At 44.2% G+C, this 17,170-nt stretch overlaps 1 protein-coding gene across 2 annotated transcripts in view; it reads right to left on the bottom strand.

Moving 5' to 3' along the window:
• The window catches only part of btbd8 (BTB domain containing 8), a 112,841-nt gene that overhangs the window by 32,186 nt on the left and 63,485 nt on the right, over window positions 1–17,170 (bottom strand). For both annotated transcript variants that reach the window (XM_078218894.1, XM_078218893.1), the window contains exons 8-10: window positions 12,520–12,608; window positions 12,317–12,419; window positions 2,304–2,486 (exon numbers count right to left, since the gene is read on the bottom strand). In XM_078218894.1, coding sequence (XP_078075020.1) covers window positions 2,304–2,486; window positions 12,317–12,419; window positions 12,520–12,608 — 375 coding nt within the window. The remainder of the gene's footprint in view (window positions 1–2,303; window positions 2,487–12,316; window positions 12,420–12,519; window positions 12,609–17,170) is intronic.

Raw genomic sequence — 17,170 nt, forward strand, 5'->3', positions numbered from 1 at the left:
ACGCATGGGAACATTATTACCTGGAAGTTCCCTTCCAAGCCACTCACTATCTTGAGTTGAAATTATAATCGCCATTCCTTCATTGCCACTGGGCAAAAATACTGGAATGCCCTCCCTAACAGCAGTGCGGGTGTACCTACACCATAGGGACGGGCAATAAATGCTGGACTAGCCAGCGACGCTCATCCTATAAACAAACAAAATAAAATGGGGATTTCAACAATATACCAAAAACCACTTATACTTTCATAGGCTCGGACTAAAAGGTTTGAGGGGGGGTTAAATATTTCATTGACCAAAGTGTAGTGATGGCTGCACATAACTGAACTCTTGGCCCCGATAATCTACACCGAGGAGAAATCGCTGCTCGATTTGCTTCCTTTCAGTGAGAGGATCACCGTATCTGGCAGAGGCGGGCAACATTTCTAGAAAAATCTAATAATCTAAATAGTAATGTCATTGGGCCATAGAGACAGATCTAGCCTCTTCCCTCTGGGGACACAATCTCGGATTCCAGCAAACAAAATTGATACCTTTAACCTCAGCTATTCTGGAATGATTGCACGGATACAGCGTGAAATCTTGAAGCAAAAGATTTCTCTGCAACATTGCCTTTCATTATCTTCTTTTGATTAATTTTTCTTCCCTTTTCTTGTATATTATTCCTGAAAAGCACCCAGGCAAGTGATAAACCCCCGACCTTCTGATGCATCTGTGCAGCTGCATGGTCAAACTCTAGAGTCGAGTGAAGAAGTCGACATCTGACCTTCTCTATCCTCATCTCCAGCGAGCTGCCAAACTGCACACACAAACCTCTCCACGGATGGCACAGCTTGAGATTGCAGACTTTATTTGGAGTGTACAAGACTTCAATCCTGCCACTGTTAGACAACAGTAAGAAGTCTCACAACACCAGGTTAAAGTCCAACAGGTTTATTTGGTAGCAAATACCTGGTGTTGAGAGACTTCTTACTGTGTTCACTCCACATCATGACTGTTAGACAAAGCATTGGAAGCTCCCATTTTCTGCAAGTCATCCTTGGGAGTTGAGATTGGAGGAAAGATTGCTGCCTCCTCTTATAAAATGATGAAGGGGATAGATAGAGTGAACGTTCAAAGACTATTTCCTCGGGTGGACGGAGCTATTACAAGGGGGCATAACTATAGGGTTCGTGGTGGGAGATATAGGAAGGATATCAGAGGTAGGTTCTTTACGCAGAGAGTGGTTGGGGTGTGGAATGGACTGCCTGCAGTGATAGTGGAGTCAGACACTTTAGGAACATTTAAGCGGTTATTGGATAGGCACATGGAGCACACCAGGATAATTGGGAGTGGGATGGCTTGATCTTGGTTTCAGATAAAGCTCGGCACAACATCGTGGGCCGAAGGGCCTGTTCTGTGCTGTACTGTTCTATGTTCTATGTTCTAAGTTAAATTAGCAGTTTATAGACTCAAGACACACCTCAGACTTGAGACCAATCATGTAATGGAAAATTTTAACAAAAGGAACAAAGCAGTCGTCTTAGATGGATGTATGACATCCCATGACATAGAAGAGCAGGGGGATGCTCCTAAATGCCAATCCCAACCAGCGTAATGAACAGATTAACAAGCAGATTAACAAGCATTCATCTACTTCATTGCTGATTGTGGAACCTTGTTGTATACAAACTGGTTACCATGCTTCCTCTACAATACAACAGTGATTATGATCTTTGAAGTGTACTGCATTGATTTTGAAGTGTTCTGTGATGCTGTGGAAGTCACTATCAGTACAAATTATTTTATTTTCCAATCACATGTGTGTTAAGGTGAAGAAAATGAACCAATGAGTAAAGAGCAAGCTCTTCATTTCAAACACAAACAGAAAATGCTGGAGAATCTTAGCAGGTCTGACAGCATCTATGGAGCGAGAATAGAGGCAACGTTTCGAGTCTGGATGACAAAGAACTCACCTGAGGAAGGAACAGCGCTCCGAAAGCTCGCATTACCAACCAAACCTGTTGGACTTTAACCTGGTGTTGAGAGACTTCTTACTGTGCCCACCCCAATCCAACGCCGGCATCTCCACATCGTGGAGGACAATGAGTCAGAGCTCCGATAAAGGGTCATCCAGACTCAGAACATTGGCTCTATTCTCTCTCCACAGATGTTATCAGACCTGCTGAGATTTTCCAGCTTTTTCTCTTTTTGTTTCAGATTCCAGCATCCACAGTAATTTGCTTTTATTCTTCATTTCAAAAGCTGAGTCTTTCACATTGAAGCATTGGGGATGCATAATGGATAAGAAAAATGGATCTTACTTTTAACAGATGAAGGAAGCTTTTACTTCTGATGGTCTCGAGGAAGTGCGGTATAATAAACTTGATGCATTCATCCTGTAGTTCTTTTGTCAAGGCAATAGTTTGTTCTGCCCATTTCACCTCAGGAAGGCTCCACAGCAAACGGTCACTTTCCATCAGCACCGAAACCACATTCTTCACATGCTGAAAGACAAGTACATACACCAATCACCTGTGTGCTCGACTGCTCAGTGAAGCCAAGAGTCTCTTTTTAAAAAGAAAACTGTGCACTTTACAATTTTATTTAATCTGTCTTTATAATAGATCCTTCGAACTAAAATTCAAAATTTTTGATAAGCAAAGTGCCGCATTAATTAAGTATTGAATAGGTGGGTGGCACGATGGCACAATGGTTCGCACTGCTGCCTCACAGCACCAGGGACTCTGGTTCGATTTCCGGCTCTGGTCGCTGTCTGTGTGGAGTCTGCACGTTCTCCCCATGTCTGTGTGGGCTTCCTCCAGGTGCTCTGGTTTCCTCCCACAGTCTGAAAGACGTGTTGGTTAGGTGTACTGGCCATGCTAAATTCTCCCTCAGTGTACCTGAACAGGCACCAGAGTGTGGCGACCAGGGAATTTTCACAATAACTTCATTGCAGTGTTAATGCATGTCTACTTGTGACACTAATAAATAAACCAAACAGCCAAAAAAAAAAGGAAACATAATCAATCGTCTTATTGGAGGTTACACTTATCTAATAGGAGGAAAGGTGACAGAATGGATCAAGGATAAAGTTGTACACAGGTGATATACTCGGTCGAATCTATATGGTTAGAGCCAAGAAACAGAAAAGGCTCCAAGTGTTTATTTTTAATCTCCAAATAGAGAAGATAGAGGAAATCAGAGGCCAAATCCAGCAATAATAGCAGAACACTTCAATTTTCTGAAAATAGACTGGGATATAAAACACAAAATAAAATAAAATGCAAGGACAGTGAAGAACTCCTAAAACGTGCATAGGAGGCTTTCCTTGAATCAGTATTATTATAGCCCAAGGAATGAAGCAGTGTTGGATTTCATTCTGGGGAATAATGATGACCCAATGTGCCCCACTGAGAGAACATCTGGATAATAGCGATCATAATATAATCCCCAGAGTTTGGTATTAGGACCATTGCTTTACTTGTCACATATAAATGTGAGGGGAAGGCAGTATCAGGATATTGAATTTGATAATCAGCTATGATCAAAATGAATGGCGGAGCAGGCTTGAAGGGCTGAAAAGCCTCCTCCTGGTTCTATTTTCTATGCATGTTTCTATGTACAAATGATCTACAAATTGGGAAGCTTGCAGATGGTACAAAACATGACAATGCAGTAAATATTGAGTAAGCAAGGGAACAGAGACCAGGTGAAATGATCAGTTATGCAGTTTAATGAGGATAAGTGTGAAGTAATGCACCTTCAGAGAAGCAACATGCAGAGGCAGTATAATCACATGGTACTATTTTAGTTGGATGCAAGAGCAGTGACACTGAGGGGCAAATATTCACAAATCTTTGAAGGTGGCAGGGCAAGTTAATAAGGCAGGTAAGAAAGCAAATGGGATTAACTGGCTTTGTGAATAGGGATATTGAATACAGAATCAAGTAAACCTTGCTACACCTTTATAAACCATTCTTTAGGTCTCAACTGGAGTATTGCGGACAATTCTGGGTACTACACCCAAGGAAGAACGTTAAAGCCTTTGAATAGGTACAGAGATCAGAGAAGTTGAGATAGCTCTCCTTAGAGCAGAGAAAGTTACGGGGAGAATGAAAGGCGCTGTTCAAAATTATGAGGGAACATTGCTGGAACAAGGAAGGACAAATGATTTCCTCTGGCAAGTGGGTCAGTAACCAGAGGTCATACATTTAAAATCATTGTCAAAATAGCCAGAGGGGAATTGAGTTAAACTATTTTACAGAGTGTTTAAGATCTGGAATGCATTGAAAGGGTGGAGGAAGCAGATTCCATAGTCATTTCCAAAAGGCAACTGGACAGTTGGAGTCGATTAATTTGCACGGTTATGGGAAAAGGCTGGGAAGTGGGATTAAATTGGACAGCTTTCAAAGAGCCGTTATGGGCTTGACTTCAAATAGTCTCCTTTTGTGCTAGGTGGTTCTATAAATGGCATGACATTCAATATTAACAACAGAGTTTCTTTTTCCAAAATGATCCACAAAAAGGAGCCAAAACGTTCTTCCGTATGACCGATGGAAGTTCATTTGGCCACAAAAAAAATCAGGACACAAATTTTGTTCCCTCCCCTGGTTCCCCTCCCTCCCAAAAAAACCAGGCAAGAGAAGAAACATCCAGTGATTGCTCAGTCTGGGGAGATTCAGAATATTGCTGTAGATGAACTCTGGCAAGATCAGGAAATAAATCTTAACAATTCCTCCCCCAGTTATGTTACAGCAGCTGTAATTGGATTTCATATCAGCAGGAGGTTTAGATTTCAAACTGTGTTGCACTTATACTCGGGACTTCTAAGCCAATATGGAGTCAACCACATTCAAAGCAAACAAATCTGGTATCTATTTTGATTTCATTAACAGTCTTTTGCGCTCAATAAATCCTCCTTTTCTTATTACATTCAAGTTTATAGATGGAAAGATTTAAGCAGTGGTTGGTATCTATCTTTGGAGCAGAGTTCTTGTACATAAAGCCGGTTGTCATCTATATTGTGACTGCTGAGCATGTCCACATCAATCATTGTGCAATTTCCCCATCAAGTGCTTTAGGTTTTATTTTTGTTGTGTGATTCTCTCTTCAACGACACCAGAAAGAATATTCCAGCAATTCAACACCGTCCCCAGGACAGGCTCTCATCCACAACCTTCTTCAAATTCCCATAAGGCAAACAATTAGAAACTTGCCAATACATCTGGCCAACAACTGCCCCCTTCATCCGTCCAATTCCCCATGCAGCACGAAGCACCTTATTGGGAGTGAAATTAATCTGTGGGTACATCCTCCCATTCACCTCAGCAAGATTTCTTTAACCTGTGTTCCCACAACCAAAATCTCAGAGCCAATATGACATTTAAAAAATAATTACTAGAACCATCATGTCAGCTCCTCCTCCAAACATGTTGAAAAGTCCATCAACTGCCTTGTCTGTCTATACCACGAGTAGAATCATAGAATCCTACAGTGCAGAAGGCGGCCACGCAGCCCATCGAGTCTGCACCAACCACAATCCCACCCAGGCCCTATCCTCATAACCCCACAAATTTACCCTGTTAGTCCCCCTGACACTAAGTGACAATTTAGCATGGCCAATCAACCTAACCCGCACATCTTTGGACTGTGGGGGGAAACCGGAGGAAACCCACACAGACATAGGGAGAATGTGCAAACAACACAGTGTGTGACCCGAGGCCGGAATTGAACCTGGGTCCCTGGTGCTGTGAGGCAGCAGTGCTAACCACCGTGCCGTAAGATTGCTTCCCCCAACATCCCCATTCCAACCCATCTGTAGTCTCAGTTACAGGCTCTCTGACTGGGGCATGAACAGAGATACTAAAGCAGACAAACCACAGATCAATAATTACCAGCCAGGCCTGGCAACTCCCCCAAAGTAGCTGACAGTGACCCCATTTGATGGCAAACTAAATTCACAGTTGACTAAATATATATTTGGTCTGTGCCTAAAATTCAGTTTGCTGCACACACAATTCCTAGATTAAAGAAATGACCAGTCCCCACTCCAATTTAATACAATATCACTTTGGGGATGTGTAGCAGGTGGGAGCCAGAGGGTGGGGGCTTCTCAAACTGATTACAATGCTTATGCAGCAAGTTACAGGGCCTCCAGTGTAGAGCATGCTCAGAGCCATTTTAAAATTAAAAGAATCTCATGAGACTGTGCTTGCTATTGAGTTTACCTTGCCCATTGGTTTGGGAAGGCGGTGGCATTGTCACTGGGCTAGCAATCACGGTCACTGGGCTACTGCTCTGGGGACCCAGGTTTCAAATCCCACCATGGCAAATGTTGAAATTTGAATCCAATAAAAAGCTGGAATTAAAAATCCAATGATAACCATGAAACCATTGTCAATTGCTGTAAAACCCATTTGGTTCACTAATGTCCTTTAGAAAGCAATGAGGAATGCAAAGAGGGGACATGAGAAAGCTCTGGCTGGGAAGAGTAGGGAAAATCCCAAGATATTCTACAAGTATATCAATGGGAAGAGGATAACCAGGGAAAGAGTAGGGACGAAGGGGGCACTCTGTGGGTGGAGCCAGAGGACACTGGTAGTGTGTTGAATGAATACTTCACATCCATCTTCACCCAAGAGAATGAGGACGATGGTATGGAATTCAGCAGAAAGACTGAGGTTCTTGAACAAACTGACATAAGAAAGGACAAGATAATGCCAATATCTGGCAGCCTGAAAAGTGGATAAATCCCCAGGTCCAGATGAATTGTGCCCTAGGCTCCTGTGGGAGGCAAGGGAGGAGATAGCAGGGGCTCTGACCCAAATTTTCAATTCCTCGCTGGCCACGGGGGAGGTGCCAGCCCACTGGAGAACAGCTAATGTGGTTCCACCATTTAAGATGGGTTGTAGAGATAAACCAGGGAACTACAGACCAGTGAGTCTCAGTGGTCGGGAAACTATTAGAGAAACATCTGAAGGAGAGCATCTATATATCCACTTGGAGAGGCAACGCTTGATCAGGGATAGTCAGCATGGCTTTGTCAGAGGGAGGCCATGCCCGAACAAATTTGATTGAATTTTTTGAGGAGGTGACGAGGTGTGTAGACGAGGATAGTGCAATCAATGTCGTTTATGTGGATTTCAGCAAAGCCTTTGACAAGGTCCCACATGGGAGACTCAAAGGTGGTAAATTCACATGGGATACATGATAATTTGATAAAGTGGATTTAAAATTGGCTCAGTTGTAGGAGACAGAGGGTGATGACAGAAGGCTGCTTTAGTGACTGGAAGCCAGTGTCCAGTGGCGTACCACAGGGGTCTGTGTTGGGCCCCCTATTATTTGTCAATTATATAAATGACATTGATAACCATGTGGGGGGTAGGATTAGTACGTTTGCAAATGACACAAAGATTGGACTGGTGGTTAACAGTGAGGCAGAGTGTCTTGGGCTACAAGAAGATATAGACGGAATGTCAAATGGGCAGATAAGTGGCAGATGGAATTTAACCCTGAAAAGAGAGAGGTGATACACTTTGGAAGGAGTAAATTGACAAGAAAGTATTCAATGAATGGTAGGACACTAGGAAGTTCTGTGGAACAAAGGGACCTTGGCATGTTTGTCCACAGATCTCTGAAAGAGGAATGGCATGTTAGGAGGGTGGTAAAAAAGGCATATGGGACACTTGCCTTTCTCAATCTGGGGAAAGATTACAAAAGCAGGGAAGTCACGTTAGAGTTGTATAGAACTTTGGTGAGGCCACAGCTAGAGTACTGTGTGTGCAGTTCTGGTCACCACATTATCGGAAGGATGTGATTGCACTGGAGGGGGTGCAAAGGAGATTCACCAGGATACTGCCTGAGATGGAACATTTAAGTTATAAAGAGAGGTTGGATAGGCATGGGTTGTTTTCGTTGGGGCAGAGAAAACAGGCGAGCTGATCGTGGTGTACAAGATTATGAGAGACATGGACAGAGTGGATAAGGAGCAGCTGTTCTCCTTGAAGGGTCAGTCACAAGGGGACATAGGTTCAAGGTGAGGGGCAGGAGGTTTAGGTGGGATGAGGAAAAACCTTTTTACCCAGAGGCTGGTGACCGTCTGGAATGCGCTGCCTGGGAGGGTGGTGGAGGTGGGATGCCTCACATCCTTCAAAAAGTATCTGGATGAGCACTTGGCACATCATAACATTCAGGGCTACGGGCCAAGTGCGGGCAGATGAAATTAGGTGGGAGCTCAGGTGTTTCTAATGTGTTAGTATGGATTCAATGGGCCAAAGGGCCTCTTCTGTACTGTATGATTCTATGAAATCTGCCATCCTTACCTGGTATGGCCTACATGTGACTCCAGATCCATAGCAATGTGGTTGACATTTAAAAGCCCTCTGGAATGGCCCAGCAAGCCACTCAGTTCAAGGGCAATTAGGGATGGGAAACAAATACTGGCCCCGCCTGTGATATCCACATTCCATGAATGAATACATTTTAAAAAAAATTATAAGGCTATGAAGGTAGAACTGGCTAAATCAAAGTGGGAAGGTTCAGTGGCGGACTTTTGAGACGACATTTAATAACTCTCAGCAAAGATCTATCCCAGTAAGAAAGAGAGACTCGGAGAAGAATCCATCTGTGGCTAAATAAAGAGCAACTAAAACTAGTGTTGGCCTGTTAGTGTGCATGCCTGGGGAATTGATAATGGAAAACAAAATGGTGGATGCACATAACACAGTGTCTGTCTTTACTGTCAAAGACTTAGAAAACTTTCTCAAGATACTTGAAAATCAAGAGGTGAAAGGGAGGGAGGAACTTATAAGAATCAGCAAGACTAGTGAAAGGATACTGGGAAAGCGATGACCTAAAGGCTGACAAGCCCACAGGACCAGATGGCCTGCACCTAGAGTCTTAAAAGCAGTGGCTGCAGATCTTAGAAGCATTAGTTATCATCTTCCAAAATTCCTTAGATTCTGGAAGGGTCCCAGCAGATTGGAAAATAGCAAATGTAACACCTTTATTCAGTAAGGGAGGGAGACAAGGCAGGAAATTATAAACCGGTTCGCCCAACATCTGCCATAGGGAGATTGCTGTAAACCCTTAAAGGAGGTTCTAACAGGGCACTTAGAAAATGACAATGTGATCAGACAGAGTCAGCATGGTTTTATGAAAGCGAAATTATGTTTAACCAATTTATGAGTTTTTTGAGGAAGTAACAAGCAATGTGGATAAAGGGGAACCTGTAAATATGTATTTGGATTTTGAAAAGGCATTTGATAAGGTGCCACAACAAAGAATACTACACAAGTCAAGAGCACAGTGGAGGGAGTAATATTAACATTGATAAAGGACTGGTTAGCCCACAGGAAGCAGAGTAGCAGCAATAAATTGGTCTTTTTGGATTGGCAAACTGTGGAGCACCATAGGGATCAGGGCCCCAAACATTTACAGATGGATTTAGTATTTTAATACTGGAATTATACACAAGCAGGACTTCTCATTAAATTGACTGATACCTAAAACACAATCACTTACTAAATTCCCCACGACTTGATCATCCAGAGAGAGAGTCCTGCACGAAATGCAATGCCATTTTAAAGCATTCCTTCTGGGGATGTGGCTACTGCTGGTGAGGCCAACAGTTATTGTTCATCCTGTAAATTAGAGGCTTGTGAGGTCACTTCAGTGTCAACCACAATTGGTGTGGGACTTGTACATGGCCAGACCAGACAAAAGTGGCATGTTTCTCCCCCAGGTTCCCTCTTACAGAAACAATACTCTGACAGCTGCAAGGTCACATTTATTACTGCCAATGTTTTAATTTCCAAATTTAAATAGATTGGTTGGACCATTTCTGTAGCATATATCCTAGGTATGCAACACAAATAATTCCCAGTCAAGGACAGGAGTGGGAAGTTGTGCGTGGAGTCTGGAGAGATAGGAGAGGCACTAAATGAATATTTTTCGTTGGTATTCACACTGGAGGGGGACAGTGTTGTTGAGGGGAGTACTGAGATGCAGGCTGTTGGACTGGATGGGATTGATGTTCATAAGGAGGAGGTGTTAGCAATTCTGGAAAGGGTAAAAATAGATAAGTCCCCTGGGCCGGATGGGATTTATCCTAGGATTCTCTGGGAGGCGAGAGAGGAGATTGCAGAGCCTTTGTCTTTGATCTTTGTGTCATCATTGTCTACAGGAACAGTGCCAGAAGACTGGAGGATAGCAAATGTTGTCCCCTTGTTCAAGAAGGGGAGTAGCGACAACCCTGGTAATTATAGACCGGTGAGCCTTACTTCTGTTGTGGGCAAAGTACTGGAAAGGATTATAAGAGATAGGATTTATAATCACCTAGAAAGGAATAATTTGATTAGGGATAGTCAGCACGGTTTTGTGAAGGGTAGGTCGTGCCTCACAAACCTTATTGAGTTCTTTGAGAAGGTGACCAAAGAGGTGGATGAGGGTAAAGCGGTTGATGTCGTGTATATGGATTTCAGCAAAGCGTTTGATAAAGTTCCCCATGGTAAGCTTTTGCAGAAAATACAGACACATGGGATTGAGGGTGATTTAGTGGTTTGGATCAGGAATTGGCTAGCTGTAAGAAAACAAAGAGCGGTGGTTGATGGGAAATATTCATCCTGGAGTTCAGTTGCTAGTGGTGTACTGCAAGGATCTGTTTTGGGGCCATGCTGTTTGTCATTTTTATTAATGACCTGGATGAGGGTGTGGAAGGATGGATTAGTAAATTTGCGGATGACACTGAAGTCGGCGGAGTTGTAGACAGTGCGGAGGGAAGTGGCAGGTTACAGAGGGACATAGATAAGCTGCAGAGCTGGGCTGAGGGGTGGCAAATAGAGTTTAATGCGGAAAAGCGTGAGGTGATTCACTTTGGAAGGAGTAACAGGAATACAGAGTACTGGGCTAATGGTAAGATACTTGGTAGTGTGGATGAACAGAGGGATCTGGGTGTCCATGTGCATAGATCCCTGAAAGTTGGCACCCAGGTTGATAGGGTTGTTAAGGCGGCGTACGGTGTGTTAGCTTTTATTGGTAGAGGGATTGAGTTTCAGAGCCAGGAGGTCATGCTGCAACTGAACAAAACTCTGGTGCGGCCGCATTTGGAGTATTGCGTACAGTTCTGGTCGCCGTATTATAGGAAAGATGTGGAAGTGTTGGAAAGGGTGCAGAGGAGATTTACCAGGATGTTGCCTGGTATGGTGGAAAAATCGTATGAGGAAAGGCTGAGGGGCTTGAGGTTGTTTTCGTTAGAGAGAAGAAGGTTAAGAGGTGACTTAATAGAGGCATACAAGATGATCAGAGGATTAGATAGGGTGGATAGTGAGAGCCTTTTTCCTCTGATGGTGTTGGCTAGCACGAGGGGACATAGCTTTAAATTGAGGGGTGAGAGATATAGGACAGATGTTAGAGGTAGGTTTACTCAGAGAGTAGTGAGGGCGTGGAATGCCCTGCCTGCAGCAGTAGTGGACTCGTCAACATTAAGAGCATTCAAATGGTTATTGGCTAAACATCTGGATGATATTGGAATAGTGTAGATTAGAGGGGCTTTAGATTGGTTCCACTGGTCGTCACAACATCGAGGGCCGAAGGGCCTGTACTGCGCTGTAATGTTCTATGTTCTATATTCAAACAAGCACGGTGGGGCTCAGGGTACCAATTGTCAACATCACCATACTCAATAGGCTTCTAAATTTGGAAATGAACGCTGATACTGGCGGGAGGTGGAATGGGATTCGTGTCAGAACAGTAAAGAGATATCTCTCAGCAAACCAACTAGAGTTTCTAAAAACTAGGGCCAAATCTCCCAAAGAAACAGGGTTACAGCACCAGTAAAATGCAGAGTGGAGGATAGCTACATAAAGTTTATTTATTAGTGTCACAAGTAGGCTTACATTAACACTGCAACGAAGTTACTGTGAAAATCCCCTAGTCGCCACACTCCGGCACCTGTTTGGGTACACCGAGGGAGAATTTAGCATGGCCGATGCATCTAGCCAGCACATCTTTTGGACTGTGGAAGGAAATCAGAGCACCCGGAGGAAACCCATGCAGACACGGGGAGAACGTGCAGACTCCGCACAGACAAGTGACCCAAGCCGGGAATCGAACCTGGGTCCCTGGCGCTGTGACGCGGCAGTGCTAACCACTGTGCCGCCCATAATAGAGACTATGTGGATAACATTAACCCCAGTCACCCAGCAGCAGTGTGGTCTCCAGTTATAGATAGGGAGATACCCCAATTATCTCCATTCTGGCTTTGAGCAGCCTTCGCAATGGATATTGCAATGCAAATTGAAACAGATAATGAAAAGTGTCGATGGAAGTGACTTACTAAAGACTGGACTACGGACATCAAACAGGCTTTCTGCAGTTCCACTGGTAGACGGGAAAAATTCTTCCCTGACCAGCACTTCACATAATATTTGGTAATCCATCTGCAAAAAAAAAACAACCCACAAATTTTAGCACAATTTTCTCTCAAAAACAAAAGGTGCGCTAGGCACCTGGAGATTCACACCACATTCATTATTTTACCTCATGCAGGAACTATAAAGGCCATCAATTCCAACAGAGTGAGATATTTGCAGGCATTCCAGGATAGATTGCTGCATTCCAATAACAGGCTATAAATTAATCAAAAGGAAAGCAATCAGATAGGAGGCAAACAGACTGCACTTACTGAGTGCAATTAATATTAAATACATCTCCCTCCATAATTAGCACACTGGCAACATAACGTTTATATTTCAACAAAATCTGTTCCCCCCCCCCACCAAACCCCACACCCAAACGGAAAACCAAGGACAGCAAACAGTTCGCGAGCGCTGGAAACCAAGTTAAAGGTTAAGTTTGATTTGTTTGGCAAATATACCATTCCTGGTCTCAAACACATGCTGTTCCCATCCTCTGCTCAGCAATATCAAGCAGCGATGCATTCTGTGAAGACACAGTGGCTATCCTATTCACTCAAGTCCTCTGCTGTGTCTCGCAAATCACACTCATAACCATCGGGGGGGGGGGGGAGCAGAATCTGCTAACCGTACAAATGAAATTCCAAACACAATTCCAGAAACGTAATCTATCAATCAGCAACAAGAGAGTCAGTTATTCGGAGAATCCTACAATGCAGCAGGCCGCCATTTCATAGAAATCTTAGAAACCCTACAGTGCAGAAAGAGGCCATTCGGCCCATCGAGTCTGCACCGACAGCAATCCCACCCAGGTCCTACCCCCATATCCCTACATATTTACCCACTAATCCCGCTAACCTACGCATCTCAAGACACGAAGGGGCAATTTTATCACGTCCAATCAACCTAACCCACACATCTTTGGACTGTGGGAAGAAACCGGAGCACCCGGAGGAAACCCACACAGACACGAGGAGAATGTGCAAACTCCGCACAGACAGTGACCTGAGCCAGGAATCGAACCCAGGTCCCTGGAGCTGTGAAGCAGCAGTGCTAACCACTGTGCTACCGTGGCCCATCGAGTCTTCACTGACCGCAATCCCACCCAGGCCCTATCTCTATACCCCCATGCATTTATACTGGCTAGTCCCCCTGACACTAGATGCAATTCAGCATGACCAATCCACCTAACCTGCACATCTTTGGACTGTGGGAGGAAACCCACGCAGACACAGGGAGAAGTGCAAATTCCACACAGACAGCGACCCAAGCTGGGAATCAAACCCGGGCCCCGGGCCCCTGGCGCTGTGAGGCAGCAGTGCTAACCACTGTGCCACCGTGTCACCCTTATTATTGAAATATCGGGAACAAATGGCATTCTTCAATCCTTCACTGTGCAGCAACTCCGCGAAAGCTCAGTGTGTGAAAATAATGACTTGGGAAGATGTGAAGTACTGACTATTAAACCAGAGAGGGGTCAAATAGGCTTCTTGCAGTTCTGCTCGAAACAGGCAAAGCTATAGTTATTGATTTTTTGGCAGCTATCAAAGTAGCAATCACTATGTACCTTAATTTTAAGTTTATTTATTAGTGTCACAAGTAGGCTTACACTGCAATGAAGTTACTGTGAAAATCCCCTAGTCGCCACACTCCAGCACCTGTTTGGGTACACTGAGGGAGAATTTAGCATGGCCAATGCACCTCATAGAAATCATAGAAACCCTACAGTGCAGAAGGAGGCCATTCGGCCCATCGAGTCTGCACCGACCACAATCCCACCCAGGCCCTACCCCCACATATTTACCCGCTAATCCCTCTAACCTATGCATCTCAGGACTCTAAGGGACAATTTTTAACCTGGCCAATCAACCTAACCCGCACATCTTTGGACCTAACCAGCATGTCTTTCAGACTGTGGGAGGAAACCCACACAGACACGGGGAGAATGTGCAAACTCCACACAGACAGTGACCCAAGCCAGGAATCAAACCCAGGTCCCTGGCGCTGTGAGGCTGCAGTGCTAACCACGGTGCCACCATGCCACCCACTGAACCCAAAGCAAAAATGCTGGAAAGATGTAGGTTGGTCAGCATTTAAAACGTATTGTTCAGAGACTGGTTCAGCCAGAAATAAAATACTTTTTTCAGCTTCAGGTGAGATGTTTTTATTTGAATCATATAAATCTTCTTTGCTTTACCTGAAGGTTTTTTAAAAAAAAAAAAAGAATCTCCCAACAATTCTCTGACTGCATTGGCTTCGAACATTCTGCAGCTCTCATTTTACCTTCATTTCGCTTTGGCCAATTAATTTTTCAGAATATCAGCCTATGGTATCATAATCAAAATAAGATGTGGAAACATGGGGGAAGGAACAGAACGCCATCATCCCCATGTTCTCATCTCTCCCAATGAAAGGAAAGAGTAGATTATTCAATCAGGTCATGGTTGGTCTGAACCTCAATTGCACTCACCCATCTTTGTGTCATAACTCTTGGAATTTTACCCAAAAATAAAATACATTGCTAGAATTTTAATTGATCCAATTCTCCCAGCATCCATGATATTGTGTGGGGGGGGGGGGGGGAGAAAGAATTCCATATTTATACTCCGCTTTGTTTAAAAAAAACATTTCCCCGCTCCCAAATAGCCCAGTTCAGATTTTAACACCATGCTGACTTGCTCATTTCATCCACAGGAAATACTTTCTGTAGATCTACCCAATATAGTCAATCTTTTTAGCTTATAAACACCTTGATCAAATCATCTTTCAGCATCCTATAATCAAGGGAACACCCACCCATTTCACACAATTTTACTGATTTGATTTATTATTGTCACATGTATTAACAGTGAAAAATATTGTTTCTTGCGTGCTATACCAAAAAAGCATACTGATCATAGAGAAGGGAATGAGACTGTGCAGAACATAATGTTACAGTCATCACTAGGGTGTAGAGAAAGATCAACTTATTGCGAGGTAGGTACATTCAAAAGTCTGATGGTAGCAGGAAAGCAGCTGTTCTTGAGTCGGTTGGTACGTGACCTCAGATTTTTGTACCTTTTCCCCGACGGAAGAAGGTGGAAGAGAGAATGTCCGGGGTGCGTGGGGTCCTTAATTATACTGGCTGCTTTTCTGAGGCAGCGGCAAGTGTTGACAGAGTCAATGGATGGGAGGCTGGTTTGCGTGATGGATTGGGCTACATTCATGACCTTTTGTAGTTCCTCGCAGTCTTGGGCAGAGCAGGAGCCATACCAAGCTGTGATACAACCAGAAAGAATGCTTTCTATGGTGCGTCTGTAAAAGTTGGAGTGTCGTAGTTGACATGCCAAATTTCCTTATTCTGAAAAGGTAGAGGTGTTGGTGGGCTTTCTCAATTATAGTGTCGGCATGGGGGGGGGACCAGGACAGGTTGTGAGTGATGTGGACACCTAAAAACTTGAAGCTCTCGAACATTTCTACTTCATCCCTGTTGATGTAGACAGGGGCATGCCCTCCATTACACTTCCTGAAGTAAATGACAATCTCCTTCATTTTGTTGACATTGAGGGAGAGATTATTGTTGCTGCACCAGTTCACCACATTCTCTACCTCTTTCCTATACTGTCTGGTCATTGTTTGAGATCTGTCCCACTACGGTGGTGTCGTCAGCAAACTCGAAAATCGAGTTGGTGGGGAATTTGGCCACACAGTCATAGGTGTATAAGGAGTATATAGTAAGGGGCTGAGGACACAGCAATGTGGGGCTGAGGATGATCGTGGATTGTTGTTGCCTATCCTTACTGATTGTGGTCTGTGGGAAGTTCAGGATCCAGTCACAGAGGGAGGAGCCGAGGCCCAGGCCACAGAGTTTGGAGATGAGTTTCGTAGGAATAATGGTGTTGAAGGCTGAGCTGTAGTCAATAAATAGGAGTCTGACACAGGTGTCTTTGTTATCCAGGTGTTCCAGGGTTGAGTGCAGGGCCAGTGAAATGGCGTCTGCTGTGGACCTCTTGTGGCAATAGACAAAGTGTAGTGGATCCAGGTATTCCGGAAGGCTGGAATTGGTTTGTGCCATGACTAACCTTTCGAAGCATTTCATAATGATAGACGTCAGAGCCACCAGCCGATAGTCATTAAGGCACGCGGCTTGGCTTTTCTTTGGTACTACCTGTCTACCGAGATCTACCCGAGTCAATCTTTTTAGCTTTTAAACACCTTGATCAGGGCAGCAGTGATTAGCACTGCTGCCTCATAACGCCAGGGACCCGGGTTCGATACCCGGCTCGGATCACTGTCTGTGTGGAGTATGCACATTCTCCCCACGGCTGCGTTGGTTTCCTCCGGGTGCTCCAGTTTCCTCCCACAGTCTGAAAGACGTGCTGGTTAGGTGCATTGGCCATGCTAAATTCTCCCTCAGTGTACCCGAACAGGTGTCGGAGTGTGGTGACTAGGGGATCTTCACAGTGACTTCATGTAAGCCTACTTGTGACACTGATAAATAAACTTAACTTAAACAAATCACCTTTCAGCATCCTGTACTCAAGGGAACACCAGTCCATTTCACACAACCCCAATGGTGAACCTCAACCCGGAGCTGCCACCCTCCAAGCCCAACACATCCTTCTTGAGGTGCAGTGCCCAAAACTGAAATCAGCATTCCATACAGTGTCAGACCAAAGCTCTGTAGAATTGAAGCATAATTCTAACAGTTTTCCCCACCAAACCCACCCTGTCCCCCTTACTTTGTAATCTAGCTCCCGTAAGATAAAGTCCATTTGCCACTTTGATCACCATTG

This window comes from Mustelus asterias, chromosome 8, assembly GCF_964213995.1.
Source record: "Mustelus asterias chromosome 8, sMusAst1.hap1.1, whole genome shotgun sequence".
NCBI classification, from domain to species: domain Eukaryota; kingdom Metazoa; phylum Chordata; class Chondrichthyes; order Carcharhiniformes; family Triakidae; genus Mustelus; species Mustelus asterias.